This window comes from Arvicola amphibius, chromosome 18 (genome assembly GCF_903992535.2).
Source record: "Arvicola amphibius chromosome 18, mArvAmp1.2, whole genome shotgun sequence".
Taxonomy (NCBI): domain Eukaryota; kingdom Metazoa; phylum Chordata; class Mammalia; order Rodentia; family Cricetidae; genus Arvicola; species Arvicola amphibius.
This window is the reverse complement of record NC_052064.1, coordinates 12,997,284-13,018,896: the sequence shown is the minus strand read 5'-3', so window position 1 is coordinate 13,018,896 and position 21,613 is coordinate 12,997,284. Positions and strand designations below refer to the sequence as shown.

At 41.8% G+C, this 21,613-nt stretch overlaps 1 protein-coding gene across 3 annotated transcripts in view; it reads left to right on the top strand.

Annotated features, from left to right (window-relative positions):
* Nucleotides 1-18,312, top strand: part of Crot (carnitine O-octanoyltransferase) — a 35,360-nt gene extending 17,048 nt beyond the window's left edge. For all 3 annotated transcript variants that reach the window (XM_038315170.2, XM_038315171.2, XM_038315172.2), the window contains 11 exons: nt 2,520-2,613; nt 3,609-3,734; nt 5,051-5,152; nt 7,023-7,106; nt 7,509-7,616; nt 7,835-7,965; nt 10,745-10,868; nt 11,638-11,716; nt 11,799-11,892; nt 11,992-12,111; nt 17,463-18,312. In XM_038315170.2, coding sequence (XP_038171098.1) covers nt 2,520-2,613; nt 3,609-3,734; nt 5,051-5,152; nt 7,023-7,106; nt 7,509-7,616; nt 7,835-7,965; nt 10,745-10,868; nt 11,638-11,716; nt 11,799-11,892; nt 11,992-12,111; nt 17,463-17,583 — 1,183 coding nt within the window. In that variant the 3' untranslated portion in view covers nt 17,584-18,312. The remainder of the gene's footprint in view (nt 1-2,519; nt 2,614-3,608; nt 3,735-5,050; nt 5,153-7,022; nt 7,107-7,508; nt 7,617-7,834; nt 7,966-10,744; nt 10,869-11,637; nt 11,717-11,798; nt 11,893-11,991; nt 12,112-17,462) is intronic.
* The last annotated feature ends 3,301 nt before the right edge of the window (nt 18,313-21,613 follow it).

Genomic DNA, 21,613 nt, shown 5'->3' with positions numbered 1-21,613 from the left:
AAGCAAAGGCAGTTCTGGGGAAAGGGGTTCATTTCCGCTGGTATGTCCTGATCATAGTCCTTTATGAGGTACTCAAGTTCCCGGGGGAGGGACTGATGCAGAGGCCATGGAGGAGCCCTGCCTACGGGTTTGCTCTTCATGGCTTCCTCAGCCTGTCCTTAGAGGACCCAGGACCACCTGCTAAGGAGTGGCACCAGCCACAGTGGGCCTCTCATATCCATTACTGATTAAGAAAATGCACTACAGGCCAGTCTGGGTGGGGCATTTTCTGAGTTGCGGCTTCTTCCTCTCAAATGACTCTGTGTCGAGTTGAACTAAAACTGCCCAGCACAGCTAATAAGAGGAACAGCAGGAGACCATACTGTGGTGTCGAGGGGTGCTTTCCCGGGCCCTGGACAACAGCTCCTGTGGAAGTACCCCACACCTCTCACTGGGACTTTAGTCAGTGACCTGATGTAGCCTGTGGGATATCTTCCTTCAAGTTCTTTTTTATGTTTTTAATTTGGTTATAAGATAGTAGGGTTCTATGGCTATGGCTTTTTCATACCTTCTTTTAAAAATAGCTTTATTTTTTTTAAATTAAGATACAAGTATGTCATTTCCCCTTTTCCCTCTTCACCCCTTCCCACGTGGACATACTTCTGGTTTGCTCTTTTTCAGTTCATGACCTCTGTTTCTTAAATTGTTCACACACGCACAGAGACACACACACACACTGTTTTTTTTTTTTTTTTTTTTTTTTTTTTTTTCAACCAGCCATCTTGCGTTTCCTACCCATCCTATTTAAACCTTTGTGCCTTGCTTTCCTCCTGTCTACATTCTAAAACTGTAGTGCTGGCTCAGGCCTGTCGTTCCACCAAGAGGATCAGGGATTAAGGTGTTCAAGATCATCCTGGCCTTAGTCAGCTCCTGACCCACTGGGAGGGAGTGTCTGAGGAGACTGTCTCAGACTGCTTGCTTTGTTGGATATCCTTAGCTCTCAAGCTCTTGCTTGAGTAAAAACAAACAAAAAAACCAAATGTCCAGAATTGCCATTCTCTAAAATGACATGAGCTATAAGGTGAGAGTTTCATACCTGCTGCTGTCCTGGGAAATCCCTTATCCGAGACTTGCCTGTCTGGGTTATACCCAGGAGGATTTGGCGAGTCCTGGGGCAGGTTGCACTCAGCTTCCATAGATGAGGACGGTGGCCGGCACAGTTCTGCTAATACGCACCCTAGCTGGTAGATGATGCTGTAGTTCTGTACACGGGAGCTCTTGACTGGATGTGTGTGTTCTACACAGATGAGGCTGATTTGGTCTTCTGCTCTACTGGGCAATTTTTGATAGTCCTTAATTTGAATGCAATCAGCTTATTAAACTTTGGCACATGAACTTCATTTTTGTATTTTTAATTTTTTCTCTAAAGTGAGCAGAAAGAGGCAAGTCACTACCTCATTGATGCAGGTGTTTTTGAAGAAACCTCATGCGCTCATAGAATATCTTTTGTTTCAAGATAAAGTGGAAAGCGGGTGGTGGTACAAGGAAGCAGAGGCAGGTGGATCTCGCGTGTTTGAGGCCAGTGTGGTCTACAGAGAGAGTCAGGGCAACACATGGAAACCCTGCCTTGAAAAAAAAGAAGAAAGAAAAGAAAGAGAAATTTTTGTTGCAAGGAAAGTATTTCTTCGCCAGTGTCGCAAATACAAATAAACAGGAAACTGGTCCCACCAAATAAAGGATGCCACGGTGGAGCTCACTGACCATTTACTAAGCTACAGTTTTCTTTTGAGTAATCCCTGGATGTTCTTAAGCTTAGCGTCTTTGCATGGGCTGTGAGGAAGAGGGTGAAAACTAAAACTCTGTACAGTTTTGGCTAATGAAGGTTTCTTCACGTGCAAACCCTGGCATTCACCTGCTGTGTGTTTAAAGATGGATTCAACAGTTCGTCTTAGACAACATGAGAGTCTTTTCTTTCCACTTTGTTTTTCTCTCTTTGAGATGTGTGGTCTTGCTGTATTGTCCAGGCTAGCTATGCTGTCCTGCCTTCTGAAGTGCTTGAATTACAGGCCATAGCTAACTCTTTATAATTATCAGCATTAATACAATGATACTTACGAAAGCATTTAATACTGATTACATGGTACTTCTGTTTCTGGGTAAAACACAAATAATAATTGAACACACAGTAGGATCTCTGGTTTTATGTGTGTGTACACAGGATATATTTTTAATCAGAGATACATAATAACCATAAGATTAGCTACCAGAATACTTTTTTAAGTTTTCTCATAGAGAAGGTATTTATTTATTTGATAAATAAATTACCTGGAAATGCACATTTTCAAAGTTTGATATTGTCTAAGCTTATTTTTAAATATAAATTATTCTCCAATATACTTTTTGTGTAAGTAAAATAATCACTTTTTAAAATACATACATATATGTATTATATGTGTGTGTGAGTGTGTAAAGATGTCTGTAATTCCTATGTGTCCTATCCATGCTCTTTCTGAGATGCCTTTTTTTAAATCTTCCATAAGACAACTGACGTATATCCACCAGAAATGCTGTAGTGAACCTGTTGGGCCCAGTGTCGCAGCACTAACTAGTGAGGAGCGAACTCGATGGGCAAAGGTAATAATTTATATTCTTTTTTCCATGTGCTGATTTATTTTATGTTTTTATTCGTTGAGAATTTTAAATAGTATATTTTTATCATGCAATTTCTCCCAGATCTTCCTCCCCTTTCTGCCCACCAAACTTCATGTTTTCTCTCTTAAAAACCAGAAAAAGCCAATAATAGTCCGGAGTCAGATTATGTTGACTAGCTGCTCCTCCACTACTAGTCCGGAGTCAGACTGTGTTGACTAGCTGCTTCTCCACCACTAGCCAAGAGTCAGATTGTGTTGACTAGCTGCTTCTCCACTACTAGCCGAGAGTCAGACTGTGTTCACTAGCTGCTTCTCCACTACTAGTCCGGAGTCAGACTGTGTTGACTAGCTGCTTCTCCACCACTAGCCGAGAGTCAGATTGTGTTGACTACTAGCTGCTTCTCCACCACTAGCTGAGAGTCAGACTGTGTTCACTAGCTGCTTCTCTACCACTAGCCGAGAGTCAGATTGTGTTGACTAGCCACTTTTAAGTGTGAGGCCTGCCTGGAGCGGGGCTGCTTCACTCCAGAGAAGGAACCTGACTTCTGTCTCGCAGCAGCTGTCATTGTGAGCACTGGGCCTTCGTGCCCATTCCGTCACGTGCTTGGCCTGTGTCTGTGAGCCTGGGCAGGTCATGTGACTGCTGTCCCCGCCTCTGTGAGGTCATGTGAGCATCTGCCCTGCTGTGTCTGGAACACGCTGCTTCCTTCAAACTGTCCACCACCGCTAGCTCTTCGAGTCCTCCCACCACCACCCCCTTCTGCATAAACCCCTGAGCCTCAAGTGGGGGTGACAGCGACATCCTACTCAGGGCTGAGTGCCCCAAAGTCTCTCACCCTCTAAACACTGTGCAGCTGTGAGTCTCTGGGTTAACTGCAATCTTGTGCTGTTCTTAATAGACTTTCTCTAACAAACTCTTGATACTTTCTGGATGTGTTGTATTTAAATTGAATATCCATTCATCTCCCTGCCCTTTAGGCAAGAGAATATCTGATTGGTCTTGACTCAGAAAACTTGACTTTATTAGAAAAAATTCAAACCAGTTTATTCGTGTATTCCATGGAAGACACTAGTCCAAATGTAACCCCAGAAGACTTTTCTCAGGTAACTTTCTACGCAGTTTTCTCTGTTATCTTTCTACGCAGTTTTCTGGAGGATTCTTATTATCTGTTAAACATGAGATTTTTTTTTAATTGGGGTCTTAAAATTTTTCTCAGGTATGAACTACATCGTGTACTAAATCAGATCTCATGCATAGTGAGCACTGTAAATACTTGATGTTTAAGTCTGTTTAGATGTATTTTGAACCTTGTTTAAAGAAGTGTGGCTATTTGCATGCATGTTAGTGTTTTCTAATCTTGTCATCAATCGCATACAAAGAATATTTGCATAGAACACTGAGGCAAATTAACGTCTCCTTCCAAAGGTGATGTATGACTCTACCTGTAACCCACACCAGTGTACCACACCAATTAGGAATTGTGTGTACCACACAATCAGAATTATATCACCCTTGCAAGCAACTGATTATATCATTCAGTTTTATTGACCAGACTGTTTAAGTGAGTTTATGGATAAATGTGGCTTGCTTATATTTTTTATTTCCCAACCCTGGATAATGCCTTTACCTTCTAGGAAGCATAGTCAATTTAGAAAGCCTTTGGAAAGAATTTGTTATTTCATAATATATTCATCTGTATAAATTATAGGGGAACTAATCCAGGATTTAAAATCTTGTAGTAAGAAACCAATTTTTATTTCAGACAAGAGGAAATTGCTGAAGTACCATTTAAGGAATAATTCAGTATTGTTCGAACCATAGTCTGTACTTGGAAACAGAGATTGTAGCCCACTATAATTAAATGCACATACAGGCACACACACACACACCTCTCTGCACACACACACGTAATTGAAGTGTCACACTATCTGTCATGTACTCTATTATTTCTGTTCTGTTGTATTGTTTGTAAGGAATATTATTTATGCTGCTGCAATTGTTTCATGACTCATTAGTGCCAGAATCTACAGTTTGGAAAGAAATGGTCTCAGTGTCATGTGAATTGTTAAGACATGATACTCTGAACTTACTAGGTTTCCTAAACTACCTAAGTTTGGAAATGCTTCTGCTTTGAAGTATATGGATGCTCTGGGAACATTAATGAATAATGTTTTAGCATTCTATTTTCTGGATAGATTTTCATAACTTGAGGTTTAAAAAGTAGCCAAAGTCAGACCCAGAATTATTATCTGTATCTGTTGAATCTTTTGTTTTTTGAGACAGGGTTTCTCTGAATCTTAACAGAACTGTCATTTTATTAAATTCAGTTGACTTAAATATAAAAAGTGAAATATGTAATCTTAAATCTACTTGACTTAGGCAAAACACTTTTAATTAGAAAAAATAAAATGTGTTTTAGGTCTTGGAAATGCTTCTTGCTGGAGACCCAGCAGAGCGCTGGGGTGACAAGTCCTATAATTTGGTTTCCTTCGCTAATGGAGTGTTTGGCTGTTGTTGCGATGTGAGTATGCTGTTTCTAGGGCGCTGGACCCTTTCTTACGTTAACTACGAATACTTGTGTCATACTTTTTAGTTTTACGCCATTGTAGTGTTTAGGTCTGACTAGTCAGTGAAAGCAGAACATAGGTCAAGTTCTTCCTTCTGCTGTAGGCTAACCGTTTGGAGCTGTAGAAAGGATTTTGAATGTAATTTTTTTGCAGTGTAGTATCTTAAAGCCCACTGTTATCAGATAGCTCCCCGGGAAGAGCACAGCAGCCGATTGTGCAGTACCCAGTGGTCATCCCTGGAAACATACAAGTAACATTACACAGGCTGAGCAGGTTATATATAGAAATATGTATGTATATACCTGTGGATGTATGTATACACATAACAGCCATCATGAGAAAAGAGGCTGTGAATTTCAGAGACAGCATGAGGGGTCTGTGGAGGGTTTGGAAGGGGGAAATGCTGGGATAATATAATCTCAAAAGGAAAAGAAAAAGTATTTTCAGAAAACAGTGAAAAATTTGAAAACCTATTTTCTTGCTAAAATTACCACCCTAAGTTGAAAGATACTGTTTGATATTGTATAGATGTTCTGTGTTTAAGGGAAAGACTACATGACTGTTTTCCTAAATGGAAGGTTCTCTGGACACAGTAGGATGTCTAGAAATGGCTAGTAGTTTGCCACTCATATAAAAAAAAAAACAAAAAAAAAAACCTGCTTCCCTTGTTTTTCTTTTTCTTTTCCAATGGACTTGGCCAGCTCTGTCTTCCATTCGAGAAATCTGTAAGCCAAGGAAAGGAAACTAAACAGAGACCCCAAGCAAGCCTCAGGCCTAGTGGGCTTTGTGTTAGGGGCGTGGAGGTTGAACAGAGGGTTTTGTGTGCATGTTAGGCAATGGTCTACACTGAGCTATGGTCCTAATCTTGCCAATGGTTTTATTGATCTTTCACTCAGTTTTATTTGATGAAATATAATCTGGAATTAGTTTAAGAGATGTTGGTATAGTTATATTCTTAAATGTGAATAATGCAGCCATAGTGTCCAGATATTTCCATTATAAAGACATTTCCTCAGTTTAGCAGTTGGAGCCCAATGTGATCATTGTAGTTACAGCTTTAGGGTCACTGCAGCTCTCTTAGCTGTTTGACTCCTGTGGAAATAGCCAAGTTGTTCCAATGGCTCCAGAAAAGGTCCTGAAATAGTTCTCATTGGTTATTATTGGTTTATGTGAAACACACATCCTCTCGTTACCCTGGCCGTGGCCTCATGGGTAGATTCAGTCCCCTTATATTTAACACAGAGGAATGTGGTGGTCACCTAAAAAGAGTAAAGCAGCAGTTATTCCTGAAGTAGGTGGATTGTTGATAAATAGGTAATAAGAGTGATGCAGCCCATCTTCCCCCCATTGCTGAACATCGCAACATCTGGGCATCCTTGTAGATCTGTACACAGCAGCGCCGCTTTCTGCTGCTTACTTAGTGGTCCTCTCTTAGCTAGAGATATTCATGCTCATTTCAACTGCCCTCATCTGGTGTCCTCACCTGACACTACACTGTTTTTATAATTTCAGAATATTTTCACATGACACAGGGTGTGCCTGCTCGAACTCCTGGCAACCTCTCTGGGTTGTGTTTACAGTTACAAAGCCAAAACTAAAAGCTTTACTATGTGCTTACAATTTTGAATGCTTGTTTGTTTTTTTCTTTGTCTTGAAAAATAAACAGTTCTTATTGTGTAGGAAAGAATTGTATTATTTCATCATTAGGAAGTCAGGTACTGGAAGTTGGGCGTATCTTGTCCATTAAACGTAAAGAAAGTAAAAAATACTAGCTCAGATTTTAATTTGACACAAACTACTCACAATCTTGAATTTTCATTTTAGCACGCTCCTTTTGATGCGATGGTCATGGTGAACATTGCCCACTATGTTGACGAGAGGATCTTGGAGAATGAGGGAAGATGGAAGGTATGCCCGAGCAAGTCCACCATGCTCTCTGTTCCCGGCCGCCCAGACCCAGATAATCACACAGAAACTATAGTAATTGCAACACTGTTTGGCCAATGACTCTAGCATAGTCCTCACTAGCTCTTATGTTATAAATTAACCCACTTTAATAATCTGTGTATCCGCATGAGGCTGTGGCTTACTGGTAAGGATCCAGCATCTGTCTCCTTCAACACTACATGATGTCTCTTTGATCTTGCCTACTTTCTATATCTCTGTTTGGGTTTTTTGCCTGGTTTTATTCTTCCCTGATAGAGGCCAAAGCAGCTTTTTATTAACCAGTGGTAATAAAATATATTCATAGCATAGAAATCCCACATCACTCATATTTTCAAAGATATATTTAAAGCCCTCTATTTTCAGGGTTCAGAAAAAGTCCGGGATATACCACTTCCAGAGGAGTTGGTTTTCACTGTGGATGAGAAAATACTAAACGACATCTACCAAGCCAAAGCCCAGCACCTCAAAGCGGTAGGTTTTAGTTTTTCTTTTAGATTAGTAATGTTTTCTCTGTTATCTGCCATATATGAAAATGTAGCTATTAGCCAAGCATGACTTCATAAAACATTTTAAAATTATAACCTTAATACCTTTAATTCTTTGTCTGGTGATTAATGCAAATAATCATGTGATCCTCTGTGAACTCACCCGCCCGGTGACCTCTCACTGCTCCTGTTTGTCTTTGCCAGGCGTCTGACCTGCAGGTTACAGGTTATGCTTTCACGTCTTTCGGCAAAAGGCTCACCAAGAAGGAGGCACTGCACCCTGACACCTTTATTCAGCTTGCGCTTCAGCTCGCCTATTACAGGCTCCATGGACGGTAAACCTACTGTTCTCTGTTGTCGTGTCTTGACTTCTAACTCCACAGTGGATTTTCTCACCTTTTCTTTCTCTGGGGACCCATCAGTTTATCAGCATCTAGCTGTGGCAGTTGTGTAGGTTTTCCATCCTTTGTCACCAGTGTTTGGTACTTTTGAAGGATCCGTTCTCTAGGAAAGCTTTACCATGTGAAATTGTGTGCACACTAATGACTTGCAAACATTAGCTCCCATTCTATAGGATGTCATTTTCTCTCTTCACAGTATCCTTTGACCCCCACAGTTACAATTAGATGAGAACCAATATATTTTCTTTTTCTTTGGTTGCTTTTCAGTGAAATCAACCAAATCTAAAGCAATAAAGACTTTCCCATTTCCTTCTAAGATTTATGATTGCTAGTTCTTACTGTAGATCTCTGGCCCGTTTAAGATCATTTTATCTATCATGTAAGGAAAGAGTCTGTGTTTGAATTCTTCATAGAGTCAACCTGTTTTGTGTATATCCATGTGGTTGGGGGGTATTTAAAGGGTGAAGCTTGTAATGGAATTGGCATACAGAGGCAGTGACCTACAGTCCCGTGATTCACTCTGGTGCTGTGATTCAGTGTGAGCCCAGATTCCGAGAAGTGGATCAAATGACATGGTCTTCACCCCAATCCAGTCCTCAGCCCCAAGGACTGGAAGCCCCAGTGTCTGAGGGTCCAGTTCCGAGACCCAAGGACCGAAAACTCCAGTGTTGGAGGGTCCAGTCCTGAGCCCCAAGGACCCGAAGCCCCGGTGTCTGAGGGTCCAGTCCTTGAGCCCCAAGGGCTGGAAGTTCCAGTGTCTGAGGGGAGGAAAAGAGAATGCTCCAGCTCATGGGGTGATTTTTTCCTGTCCTCTGATTTTTTTTTTTTCTATTCAGGCTCTCAGTAGGATTAGATGATGTCTACCCACATGGTGAAGGCCAACTTTTTCTGATCCATATAGCTCACTGATACAAATGTTAATGTCATCTGGAAACATCCCCACTTTCTGGGTGTGTCTTCTTCCAAGGAAGTTAATATCTGAAATTATCAGACCGGGTCCAATTTCATGCCTTCCCCAGTGGATATCAAGTTCCCCCAGCACAGTGGAGGACACTGAATATGCGGAAGCCTTCTGAATATGAAGTCAGCAATCTGTAACAAGTGGTTTTCGGTGTGGGGCTTTCCTTCCTTTCTCATGGGGCCGTGATGCAGATGGAGGTGGAGAAGTAGACCTTCTCTCTTCCTGTGTTACCCGGGTTTTCACAGAAGCCCTGTGATGTTGAGCCACTGGCCTGTCCCTGGTCTATTGTGTGTTAATTGTGAATGAGTAAACGCTTTTGTCAAATGCTTTTCCATATCGATTGAGATGAGTGGATGAGCCTGTTTTTGTGGTCTTGGCCAGAGCCTTCCTGACTCATGCCCTGAGTGCTAGTAATTCTGCCCAGAGCCCTGTCCAGTGTCTGTGCTTGACCAGTGATGTCCTGTTCATTCACACCAGTCCTTCTGTTCGTGAATCTTTTTTTTTTGTTTTGTTTTGTTTTTCGAGACAGAGTTTCTCTGTGGCTTTGGAGCCTGTCCTGGAACTAGCTCTGGTAGACCAGGCTGGCCTCGAACTCACAGAGATCCGTCTGCCTCTGCCTCCCGAGTGCTGGGATTAAAGGCGTGCACCACCACCGCCCGGCCTGTTCATGAATCTTAAGAAGCATCATTAGTCAACTTGTCTAACAAACTATTTTATCTTCTCTCCACATCTTGGCCTTTAAGTCCTGGTTTTCTTGACAAATTTACAAAGCCTTGAGCAGCCTTTTTAAAAAATAAAACCCAGGGGCTCAACTTCCCCTCCCTCTCTTTTTAAAAAGACATCTTAGCTTTGCACCACGAAAGTCCCAGTGGCCTCATCGTGCAGACTTCCCACTCTCACTGACTTGATCCTCATTAACTGTAACTAACTTTGCTTCAGCAAAATAAGAACACTTTGTGTCTAAAACTGTGTCATTCATCCGTTGGGGAAACAGCTGGTTTTTCTGGGGAACTCCTCAGTTCTCATCATTTAACAGCCAAGCACTCCGTGTGTATTCTGCGTAATAATTATGAGAACCATTCTGATTAGCACTCAGGTGTTGGTTGTAGCGTAGCTCCCATAGGGGAGTAGTGCAGCACAGTGTGGCTGGTGCATGGCTCTGCTCTTGTGGTCAGAGTATTTTCAGGACCTGGTGCATTTCATCTGCCAGTTCTCCTGAGGGAGGGTCTGATTCTGAGATCATTCACAAATTTACTAGAGGCCTCAGCTACTCCCTAAGTGCAGTCTAGAGAAACGTGTTCAGTTTTTAACTGCCTACTCCACCCCATACGGCAGTTCTCACCGTGGTAATTGGCTTTTTTTCAGAGCAAGGAAGTAAAAAGAACTCTCTTTGTAAAAAAGCCCTTGACTTTTGCTATTGTCTCTGCGTTAAATGGAGTCACTGACTCCAACCCACATTTAGAATGTGCCAAAACATGACTAGCAAGAGGCGTGGGCCACTGGTGGCTTCTTTGAGAATGCTTGTCACGGACTATGAAGTGTACCTCATATAACATAAAAGCAGCCGAGCCTTTAAAAACAGCCTGCTAACAAACTGGTTTTTGCTCTTTGGTTTTGAAAACAGCCTCTGTTGAAAGTCTCAATTCTGGAATGATTTGTAGGCCTAGTCTGAGCTGACAGTTGCTTAGTATGTGACTGTATTTGTACTAATATCAGAACATTTCCTCATGGTACTCTTAACACTGATTCTAGCCCTGGTTGCTGCTATGAAACAGCTATGACAAGATACTTCTACCACGGCCGAACAGAGACTGTGCGCTCGTGTACAGTCGAGGCAGTCAGCTGGTGCCAGTCCATGCAGGATCCCTCTACCAGTGTGAGTACTGGAAAGAGGAAACTCACAGCATTGGCCTTGGGGTGACTTCCTTGCTTCTGTCCCCGCCCCCAGATCATTAAAACACTTTAAGGCATTTTCCCTAAAGTTTTCAAAGTATTAATTTGCCACTGAAGTGTGCCAGGAACACTAGTCAGCAGATCTGAAAAGAACCCCTTGTGGGATTTTCTAAGCCAGATGTCTTCAGTGCAGTTTTTCAGCACGGTTGGTCTACATTTGACCAGCATTAGTCAGTGTAGAACTCTCCAAAGACCTTTGGAAGAAGGCTTTTCGTCATGTAGCTGAAGATCTGGTTTTTGCTTGAAGTCACTAGGATGAGAACTGGTTGCATGTGTTTTATTTTGAATCATTTTAAGTATTTAGACAACAATGTGTTTCCCTATTAACTTGAAATTTTGCCTGTTTTAATTTGAAGAGACATAATTATGTTATTTTCATAGAAATTACATTTTTAGTTTTAAAATTCTACCTTTTGTTTGTTTATTACAAATGCCTCAAAGCAGTTTTCAGCACTGCTCTTTCCAATTTCAGAAAAGAAGAAAATAAAAAGACAAGGCTGTATGGGGACAGAAGGGCAGTAGAATAAGGAAGGACGGGAGCATCATCACAGCCGCACTCCTTTCCCCTTCGTCTAGATTCTAACATGACGACATCGGTCTTCTTTTGCTGCTATTTATTTGGGTTATACCATTTGTTATTGATTTGATCTATTGATTTGTATTGAAAATTACTGTTCTTGCTCTTGACACAGCTTCTTGAACGGCAGCAAAAGATGTTACAAGCTTTTGCCAAGCATAATAAGATGATGAAAGATTGTTCAAATGGAAAAGGTACTTAGGATGAATTGTTCTGTTTGAAAATTCTTTTACCAGAAGCTTTTTGTCTGACTTCACGTTTGGGATTTCATTGCAGGGTTTGACCGTCACCTACTAGGTCTCTTGCTCATAGCGAAAGAGGAAGGTCTCCCTGTCCCAGAGCTGTTTGAGGACCCACTTTTCTCCAGAAGGTATCCTGGGCAGTGGGCCATTGTGTACATCATATGGTTCTCTCTGGATGTTAGAAGGAACGCAGCACCTACCTCTGATCTTTCCTTTGTGCCACACAGTGGAGGAGGCGGGAATTTCGTTCTCTCAACAAGTCTGGTTGGTTACATGCGAATCCAGGGAGTTGTGGTTCCCATGGTACACAATGGATACGGATTTTTCTACCATATCAGAGATGACAGGTGAGCCCACTCCCTTTATTATTCGGGTAGAGTAGGAAGTCTGATGCATTTATGATTTTAGTATTTGTCTACACTATGATTTTACTCGTGTTGCCTGCCATTTGCTACAGGACTAGCTACTTTGCCACCTGGGTATTCAACATGTGTCGATATTTCTCTACTCTGCTTTTGAGATCCTTTTAAAATCACTCTCTGGGGGCTTTTATGCAGAATGATATTTCAGGATATTATAGTAACCATATCATCATCTGTGAAACCTGTACATTTTAAAAACATATCTGACCTATGCAAGATATTATTTTGACAAGTCAAAATTTATAAATATATGTGGCTTTTCATATGAGTGGGTCTGCATGTGCAGACTGAAATCAGGCTTGGGAACTTCAGGCGGGATGCAGACAATTCAGTAATAGTATACAGAACATTAGTATTTCAATTTCTAGTGATTCAGTTTCATACACTCCCTTCAGAGAATTTTATTACCTGCTTTCCTTTTGCATGGTCTGTGTATAGACACACAGTGTCACTTGTCACTGCTGGCCTCTGAGACCCTGAACTGCATGTCACCATAGGATGGTCTGTGCGCATTAATATACAAATTAAAATGTAAGCAACAAGGTATACATGGATCTTGATATTTTTCGTAAAAGAATTTGAGGACCAAAATAATAATTGAGCATGAATAAGCATTTTAACATATTCCCTGATAAATACTAGGTTCTGTGTTCTACCCAGTGACATGAGTTCAGGCCCAGCTAGCTCAATCGGTAGAGCCTGAGACTCTTGATCTCAGGGTCATGGATTCGAGCCCCACATTGGGTGCCAAATGTAGCATAAATAATAAAAACCCAAAGACAGATATTGGGGTTCAACCCGAAAACCAGAAAAGAAAACCAGCCAAGCCACTAGAGAAGTCTTACCTCTACCAAGGCTGAGTGACTGTAGACTAAGCAGACTAAGCCTCTCTCATTTTATATTTCCTCTATTGCTGGAATTAAAGGTGTGACTCCTTAGTACTGGGATTAAACGTATGACCTTAAACTCACTGAGATCCATCTGCCTCTGTGTCCCAAATCCTGGGACTAAAGGTGTGTGCTGCTACTGCCTGACCTCTAGCGGCTTAGTTTTGCCCTTCTTTAGCCATGCTTTATTTATTAAGACATAAATAAAATATCACTATAACGTAGCTCATCTCATTTTTTTTAAAGAAAACTACTTTTAATGTTCCTGGAGAGAATATCCATTTGCTCATTTAGGAAATATTTAGTAGACTCTAATAGTATGCCCTTTGTTTTGGGTATGAAGGACAAAAGACAAATAAGATTCTCTTTCTTAAAGACTTCATTTTCTACTTATAGATTAGTTAATTAATGGTGAATACTGTGAAGGAAGTGACCTGCCAGCACATCAGATTGCTTCACTGGTAGAGAGGAGTGCTTTGTAGAGCATGGTCAGGTCCCTCCCTGAAGAGCGATAACAGAACTCAGATGTTAAAGATGAGGAGTGATCGGTTGTATGTTTCAAGAAGATACCGCTTTCTAGAATGTGGAGACGTCTCCTAATCCACCACCCTTTTTATCTTACACATCCTACCCTATCAACCATTCTGTTCACTGTAGCTCTGGTGGACCTTCTAAGAATATGAATCAGGGATAGCAAGATGGCTCAGAGGTTAAAGGTTAAAGGTTCATGCTTCTAAGACTATGACTCTGCAACCCACATGGTGGAAAAACTCAGGCCATGTCATTCTTCACAACTTTGCAGGGCTTCCCATTTCACTCACAGTAGAATCCAAAGTCTTGCATTGAGACCATGTATGTGGTCCTGCTCTTGGTTGTCTTTGTGGCTGTCTTCCGTGACACACATACTAGTTCATCCTACTCCAGCCACACTAAGCTTAGTCCTTGAATGTTCCATGAGCTCCATCCTCAAGGCAAGTGCACTTACTTCTGCCACGTTTCCTTTTTCTTGAGATACAGAGGCAGTTCCCATTGCCATTTACTATGTTTTGAGATATTTTAAAATTGAATACTTTAGCCTTTTTATGAAGGACTTACTCATGTATTAAGGAATAATTTTCAATCTTCCATGAGATAAGTTTCCACAATTTGTTAATACTTTTCTAACTTGTTTTTCCACCATTACAAGTTAGCATAAGTATTATATGCCCTTTGTCATTTCATCATATAATTTCCAACTATAGGTTTGACAAAAGTAATATAACTTCAAATTTTTACTTATATAGAGAGACTTTTTCATCATTATTGTCATTTATGCTTCTTTGTGAGTTGTCTAAGTACAAAAGGCTGTTTATAATTTAGGAATATAATTTTTAAAAAGTAAATTCTTAAATACAAATAGTTAATCTTAGAAATATTTTTCCTTTTAAATATAATTTCTTTATTGCTTCTTTGGGAATTTTACATTGTGTACCTTAATTTCACTCATCTCCCAGTCCCTCATATCTGCCCCTTACCCTTACAGTGCTCCCAAAAAAAAGAAATTTAAAAAAGAGAAAAATTAAAAACAAAACTTCTTCGTTCCTCCATCTTTCCTGCCTTTCCAGCATCTCTTCATAGGAGCTGCAGTGTGTCACATGGTACACCCTTTTGTCCAGTCAGCTTTATTCATTGGTCTGGTTCAGAGCCTCAGGTTTCTGGTATGCCATCCTCACTGGACTGTCACCAAAACTCCTCTGCAGCTGCCCTGCATGTGACAATAACCAGCTCCTTCATGAGCTCCAGTAGGCTATAGATGGGGTAGATGTTAGTGTGGGCCAAGCCAAGGCCCAGGATGTAGACCTGGGTGGTAGCTGAACTGGTCAGTCCAAGCCACTGGGGCTGCCACCCTCAGGCAAGGGGCGGGGCCAGCTCTGCAATGCCCGTGCCATCAGGGCCATCTAGTCTATGTTGGTTGGGGCCAGCTTTCTTGCTGCAGTGTCCAGCGAGGAGCAGGGCCAGTCCTCCAGGGCTAGCAAAGGACAGGGTTGGCACAGTGTGGCACCCTTTTCATCACTCGTGGTTCCATGGATGGGCCTTGGACTGCAGCACAGACCCTAGCTGCAGCAGGACCATAGACCCAGTCATGGTTCTCAGCAGCAGCCAGGCCTAGATATCACCGTTGCCCCATTGCAGCACAGGCCACTCAGATCGGTGTGACCCCAGTGACAACATGACTCTCAGACACCAACACGGCCCCGGGTGGCAGCCCAGATCTCTGGCATCTGCAAGGCCTTCAGTGGTAACAAGCCATGGAGAGCGCCCCAGACCCTGACTGCAGTAGGGCTGTGCACCCAGACATGGCCTCCTCTGCAGCTCTGGCCCAGATGTCACCATGGCCCAAGTGGGTAGCAACACAAGCCACTCAGGTCTGTATGGCCCCAGCTGCAGCTTGGCCCTCAGACACCAATGTGGTCTCAGATGGCTGATCAGAAGGAGCCTTGGATGTCAACTCAGACCCTGGCTGCTGTAGGGCCACTGACCCAGACATGGCTGTTGGAAGCAGCTTAGGCCCATACAACACCATGGCCCCAGGGCAGCAGGCCACCCAGATTAGCATGGTCCCAGCTGCAGTGTGGTTCTCACATTCCAACAAGACCACAGGCTGTCGCCCAGACCCTGGGCTTCCGTGTGGTCTTTGTTGGCATCATGGGCCACACGCCCCAGCTGTGGTAGGATCGTGGACATGTGGCAGCACCCAGGGTTCATACGTTACCATGGCCTTGGGTGGCAACCAGACCAGCCACGCCAGCCTACTCTCACCATCTTTACTCTTCATTCTGCTTCTCTTTCTCTCCCATTTCTCCACCACACATTTGCTCATCATAATGGCTCCCACCTTGGGGCAAGGGGTGGACCCAGGCCGTGAGACTGGTCTGTGGGTGGTTATCCCCAGCCTGACGTGAATGGCATCAGGTGGGTTTTGATGTCTTTCCATCAGCCAGGCCTTGAGGACCCAGACTGGCCTGTGGATGGCTGACACCTTCTGAGCAGAATGGCATCAGGCAGACCCATGGGTCTTAGGAACATTTTGATATTACTAAATATTTGAGAATTTTATTCACAGTATGACTGGGAAATGACTCATACTACCCTTGAATTATTATACTAAAATAAGGCACAACTTCAGGATTCTCTTATGTATTTTAATGTTTGCTAAAAGTACACAAAGCCAGCCGGGCGGTGGTGGCGCACGCCTTTAATCCCAGCACTCGGGAGGCAGAGGCAGGCGGATCTCTGTGAGTTCGAGACCAGCCTGGTCTACAAGAGCTAGCTCCAGGACAGGCTCTAAAGCTGCAGAGAAACCCTGTCTCGAAAAACCAAAAAAAAAAAAAAAAAAAGTACACAAAGCCAGTTTCTGTGAGGGTATAATTGAACAGTAACATAACTTCCTAGCATACAAGAGGCCTCAGGCTCTCTAACATTGCCCAAAACAGTTCCATCACTAGAACAGAGGGAAGAGCAGGCTTTCATTTTGCTTGAGCTAACGCCCATGTTGAAGATGTGCTTTGCCATCATTTTCAGTGATGTGAAGGAGGCATGGTTGGCAAAAATCTTCTTTACCCTGCTCTTCTGGCTTTGAGCTTTGTCCACAAACTTCCTAAATGCTTTGCAAGGCTAGTCTACAAAGGGTAGGAGGCACATGTTCTGCTGGGAGTCTTGCAGAAGCTAGCTTCTCTCCTTTTATTCCAACTCCCAAGAGCCCCATTTTTCTCACTTTCCAGATCTAGAATTGTACCATTGGGGGATCTAGGAGGACATGGTAAAAGGCAAGACTTGTCTTACAAGACCTTTCTGGGTTTTGTAGAAATATCTTTTCTCTATTTCTTATCTGTCATTTTTTTCTCTCCTTTAAAAAATGCTTGTCAAGTGCTATACAGGTCAGATTTTAATACAAAGAATGACATGAGCTCACACTATAGCCCATTCTGGTTGCAACTTCTAGGTTCTTTTAAAGTTTTTGTGGGGTTTTGTTTGCTTCTTTGGTTGCTTGGTTGGTAGGTGGGTGGATAGTTGGTGGTTTGGAGGGTGGTTGGTTGGTGGTTGTTTGGTGAATGGTTAGTTGTTGGTTGGGTGGGTGGGTTGTTGGTTGGTGGTGGTTGGTTGGTTGGTGGTTGCTAGTTGTTTAGTTGATTGGTTCGTTGTATTTAAACATAATCTCCTGTTCCAGAGGTTGCTTGTGGGCCATAGCATTGTGTAAGTGTGTGTAACTGTGACTCTGTCTTCAGCTGTATCAGGTTACATATACCTAACATCATCACGAATTCCTATTTTGTGTGAGCAGCCAGATGAAACATCTAACATCACAACTTAGACGCTATGGCATAACCATTCATGTATTGTATTTCGCAGGTTTGTGGTGGCATGTTCAGCCTGGAAGTCATGTCCGGAGACTGATTCAGAAAAGCTAGTTCAGATGACTTTTAATGCTTTCCATGACATGATCCAGCTGATGAATACGTCTCATCTTTAGAAACTCAGAGACAGACACAGATCAACTCGGTACAGAGAGTAGCTGGAATGGGAGAAATGTTGACTTGAAGGAGATTTGTTAACTGTGGTGGTAGTAGGGTCGTACTCGCTAGATTTATTCTACCTTAGAATGTAGAAACATCTTAAAGCTTCCTGTGTTGCAGCAGCAATGCAAAGTCAGACAGTGAATATAGGACTATGCAGTGTTTAACATGAGCCTCTACAATGCAAACCCTACTCTGATTTTAAAATATCTTTGTTGACACATGTATAGACTGCAGTTGTCCCCTGTGAACGTAATTGTAGACTACTTTCCAAGCACTTTAATATTTTCTAATTGCCAGAGGTTATATGAAGCACATGGCTAGATGCTAATGTCCAAGAAGTCAGTGCCTTCTATACCCAACACAGGGATACAAGTCTGTTAGGTTTCATGGGAAAACCACTACATTTCAATAGTGATCTAAAATAGCTCTTTGAATAGATAAAAGTTTCAAGTATAATAGAAATTTACATTAACACAGGAAAAAATCCTAGCAAAACCTATATGATATATTGTAATTCATTTTGTATTCACAAAATGAATGCACTTCCATTTAAACCCAATTGTTAGAGCTAGTGACTTTGAAAGGGTTAAATGTTGAATATTCTCAGGACTTTACAGTTGTTCCCCATTGCTGTTCAGTTTTGTGGTTTATAATTCTCAAAGAATAAAGTATCCAGAATCCTATAGCTTTTCAGCTTATGTTTGAGAAGAGTGATTCCTATTCTCTTTCTTGGCATTTTCTGATATCAGTTAAATATTGTATAATAAAACATTTAAAAATTTAGGGTCTGGGCTGGAGAGATGGCTCAGAGGTTAAGAGCACTGACTCTTCTTCCAAAGGACTCAGATGATATGATATTATACATATGACATTATACATAAGTGTCCCTTAAAATTCCATCAGGAAACAGCTACAGTTGATAAACACTTTCAGCAAAATGGCTGGATACAAGATTAATTCACAAAAATTAGTAGCCCTCCTATATACAAATGGCAAATGGACTGAGAAAGAAATCAGAAAGGCAGCACCTTTCATAATAGCCTCAAATAATATAAAATATCTTTGATTCTAACCAAGAAGATGAAAGATATATGTGATAAAATTTTCAAGACATTGAAGAAGATAACAGAAGACAGAATGTTCATGGATCGGTATGATGAATATAGTAAAAAAATGGATGTCATATTAATTACACTGTCTATTAAAATCCCAACACGAGTTTTACAGATTTTGAAAGGACAAATTTCAGGTTCATGTGGAAACACACACACACACACACACACACACACACACACACACAACAGAATACCTAAAACAATCCTGAATAATAAAACAAATGCTGGAGGTATCACCATCTCCAATTTCAAGTTGTACTACGGATATTTTGTGTCAAACCATGTAATATAAAAACATGGTGTTGGCACAAAGAAACAAAATCAGACACATTGAATAATGGAATTGATTTGAAGATACAAGCATAAATATACACACCTATGGACACCTGATTTTTTTTTAAAGAAGTCAGAAAACACGGGGGGGGAGGGGTTAAAATAATGGCAGCCTCTTCAACAAATGGTGCTGGTCAAACTGGATGCAAATAGATTCATAGTTATCACTGCACAAAACTAAACTCAAATGGATCAAAGACCTCAACATCATAAAACCAGATACACTGAACCTGATAGAAAAGAAAGTGAGAAATAGCCTTGAACATATTGACACAGAAAGGCAATTTCTGAATAGAACACTGTTAGCACAGGTACTGAGATCAACAATCAATAAATAGGACCTCATGAAACTGAAGACTTCTGTAAGGCAAAAACACCATCAATAGCTCAAAACGGCAGCCTACAGAATTTGAAAAGATCTTCCCCAACCCCAAATTAGACAGAATGCTAATATCCAAAATATATGAAGAATTTAAGGAACTAGACATCAAAAAAAAAAAAAAACCCAAATCATATCTAAATGGAGAATTCTCAACAAAGAAATCTCAAATGGCCAAGAAGCATTGAAAGAAATGTTCAGCAACTTTAGACATCAGGGAAATGGCAATCAAAGTGACACAGAGATTCCACTTCACACCTACCAGAATGGCTAAGATCGAAAACACAAGTGATAGCTCGTGTTGCTGAGGGTGTGGAGCAAAGGGAACACTCCTCCATTGCTGGTGAAATGCAAACATGTGCAGCCACTTTGGAAATTAAATATGGTGGTTTCCCAGAAAATTGGAAACTGTACCACTTCAACACCGAGATACAGTACAACTAGGCATATACCCAAAGTGTGCTCTACTGTACTACAAGGACACTTGCTCAACTATGTCCATAGTAGCTATATTCATAATTGCCAGAAATTGGAAATAATCCAGATGTCCTTCAACCAAAGAATGTTTACACAATGGAGCATTACTCAATTGTTAATAACATGAAATTTGCTGGCAAATGTGTAGAACTAGAAAAAGATCATTCTGAGTGAGATAACCCAGGGTCAAAAAGACAAACGTATGTAATCCCTTGTGAATATTAGCCATAAAGGAGGATAACCGTGCTACAATCCACAGGTCCAGAGAAGCTAAGTAACAATGAGAACTCGAGGGAACACATGTCCCTCACCATGAAGAGAAAACAGAGTAGACATTGCTGGTGAATGAGGTGTCTGGATGGGGGGATGGAGATGGGAACAGGAAGGATCGGGTGTGGGGAAGATATAGGGAGAGAGTACTGGGAGAAACAACTGAAATCAGGCCATTTCTGGGTCAAGATAGAAACCTACTGCAACGGAAACTCAGAAATCTATGAAGCTGACCCTAGCTAAGACTTCTAGTAATGGGGGATATGGACCCTGAGCCAGCCATCTCCTGTAACCAGGCAGGACGTCCAGCGGAGGGATTAGAACACCAACCCAGCCACAAACCCTTTCACCTACAATCTGTCCTGCCTACAAGGTGTGCTGGGGTAAAGATGGCACAGAAATTTTAAGAGTGGCCAACGACTGCTCCAGCTTGAGACCTATACAAAAAGGGAGCTCTCTACTGACACTGCCTGCAAGTTCAGGACCCAGAGACTTGATAGCCCAGAGACCTGGTATAGAACCAAACATGACTGGCAAAAAAAAAAAAAGTCTGTGAAATGATTCCTAATGATTCCTAATGATTCCTAATGATTCCTAATGATACACTGCTATTCTCATAGACAAGTGCCTAGCCCAGTTATCATCAGAGAGGTTTCACTCAGCTGTCTCTGACTGTTACCTGTGTTTAGAACCCTTCCCTTCTACTGGGTTGCTTCATACAGCCTTAATAGGAGAGGAGATGCCTAGTCTTACTGCAACTTAATACACCATGGCTAGCTGATATACATGGGGGCGTGCCTTTTTGTGAAGAGAAAGGAGGAGTGGCAGGAGGGAAATTGGGGGAGGGACTGGAAAGAGGAGGGAGTAGGGGAGCTGTGGTCAGGCTGGAAAAAGCAATTATTAATTAGTATTAAAAAATAAAAAGGAAGCTGTAAAAGAAATATTTGCATTCTCTCACATACTGTTACTAAAATAAATAACATCTCCTCCTCCTAAGATCTACAGACAGACATGAGTCCATCAAAGTTCACCCAGGAGAATCAATTAATTTATTAGACTTACTTAGAGAGCAGTGGGTGAGGCAGGTGCATAGCTGACCTTAAAGCAGCCTCACAGGAAGGTTTACACCCAGCAGGCATGATGGTTTCCCCACGGCTGTGTAGGTGGAGCTCCCTCCTTTCATCCTCCCTATCTATATCCCCTGCCTCTCCCTCCAGAAAATGGGCAATAAGGGCAGAGTTGCATACAAGTCTGTTGAATGGCTAGACACTCAGGTTAATGTCCCATGACCTTTCTCAACCCTTCAGTGCTGGCTAGTTTTTAACATTACCTCAACAAGTTAAAGTCATAGAAGAGGGCGCCTCAATTGAGAAAATGCCCCCATCACATTGGCCTGTGGCTAGGTCTGTG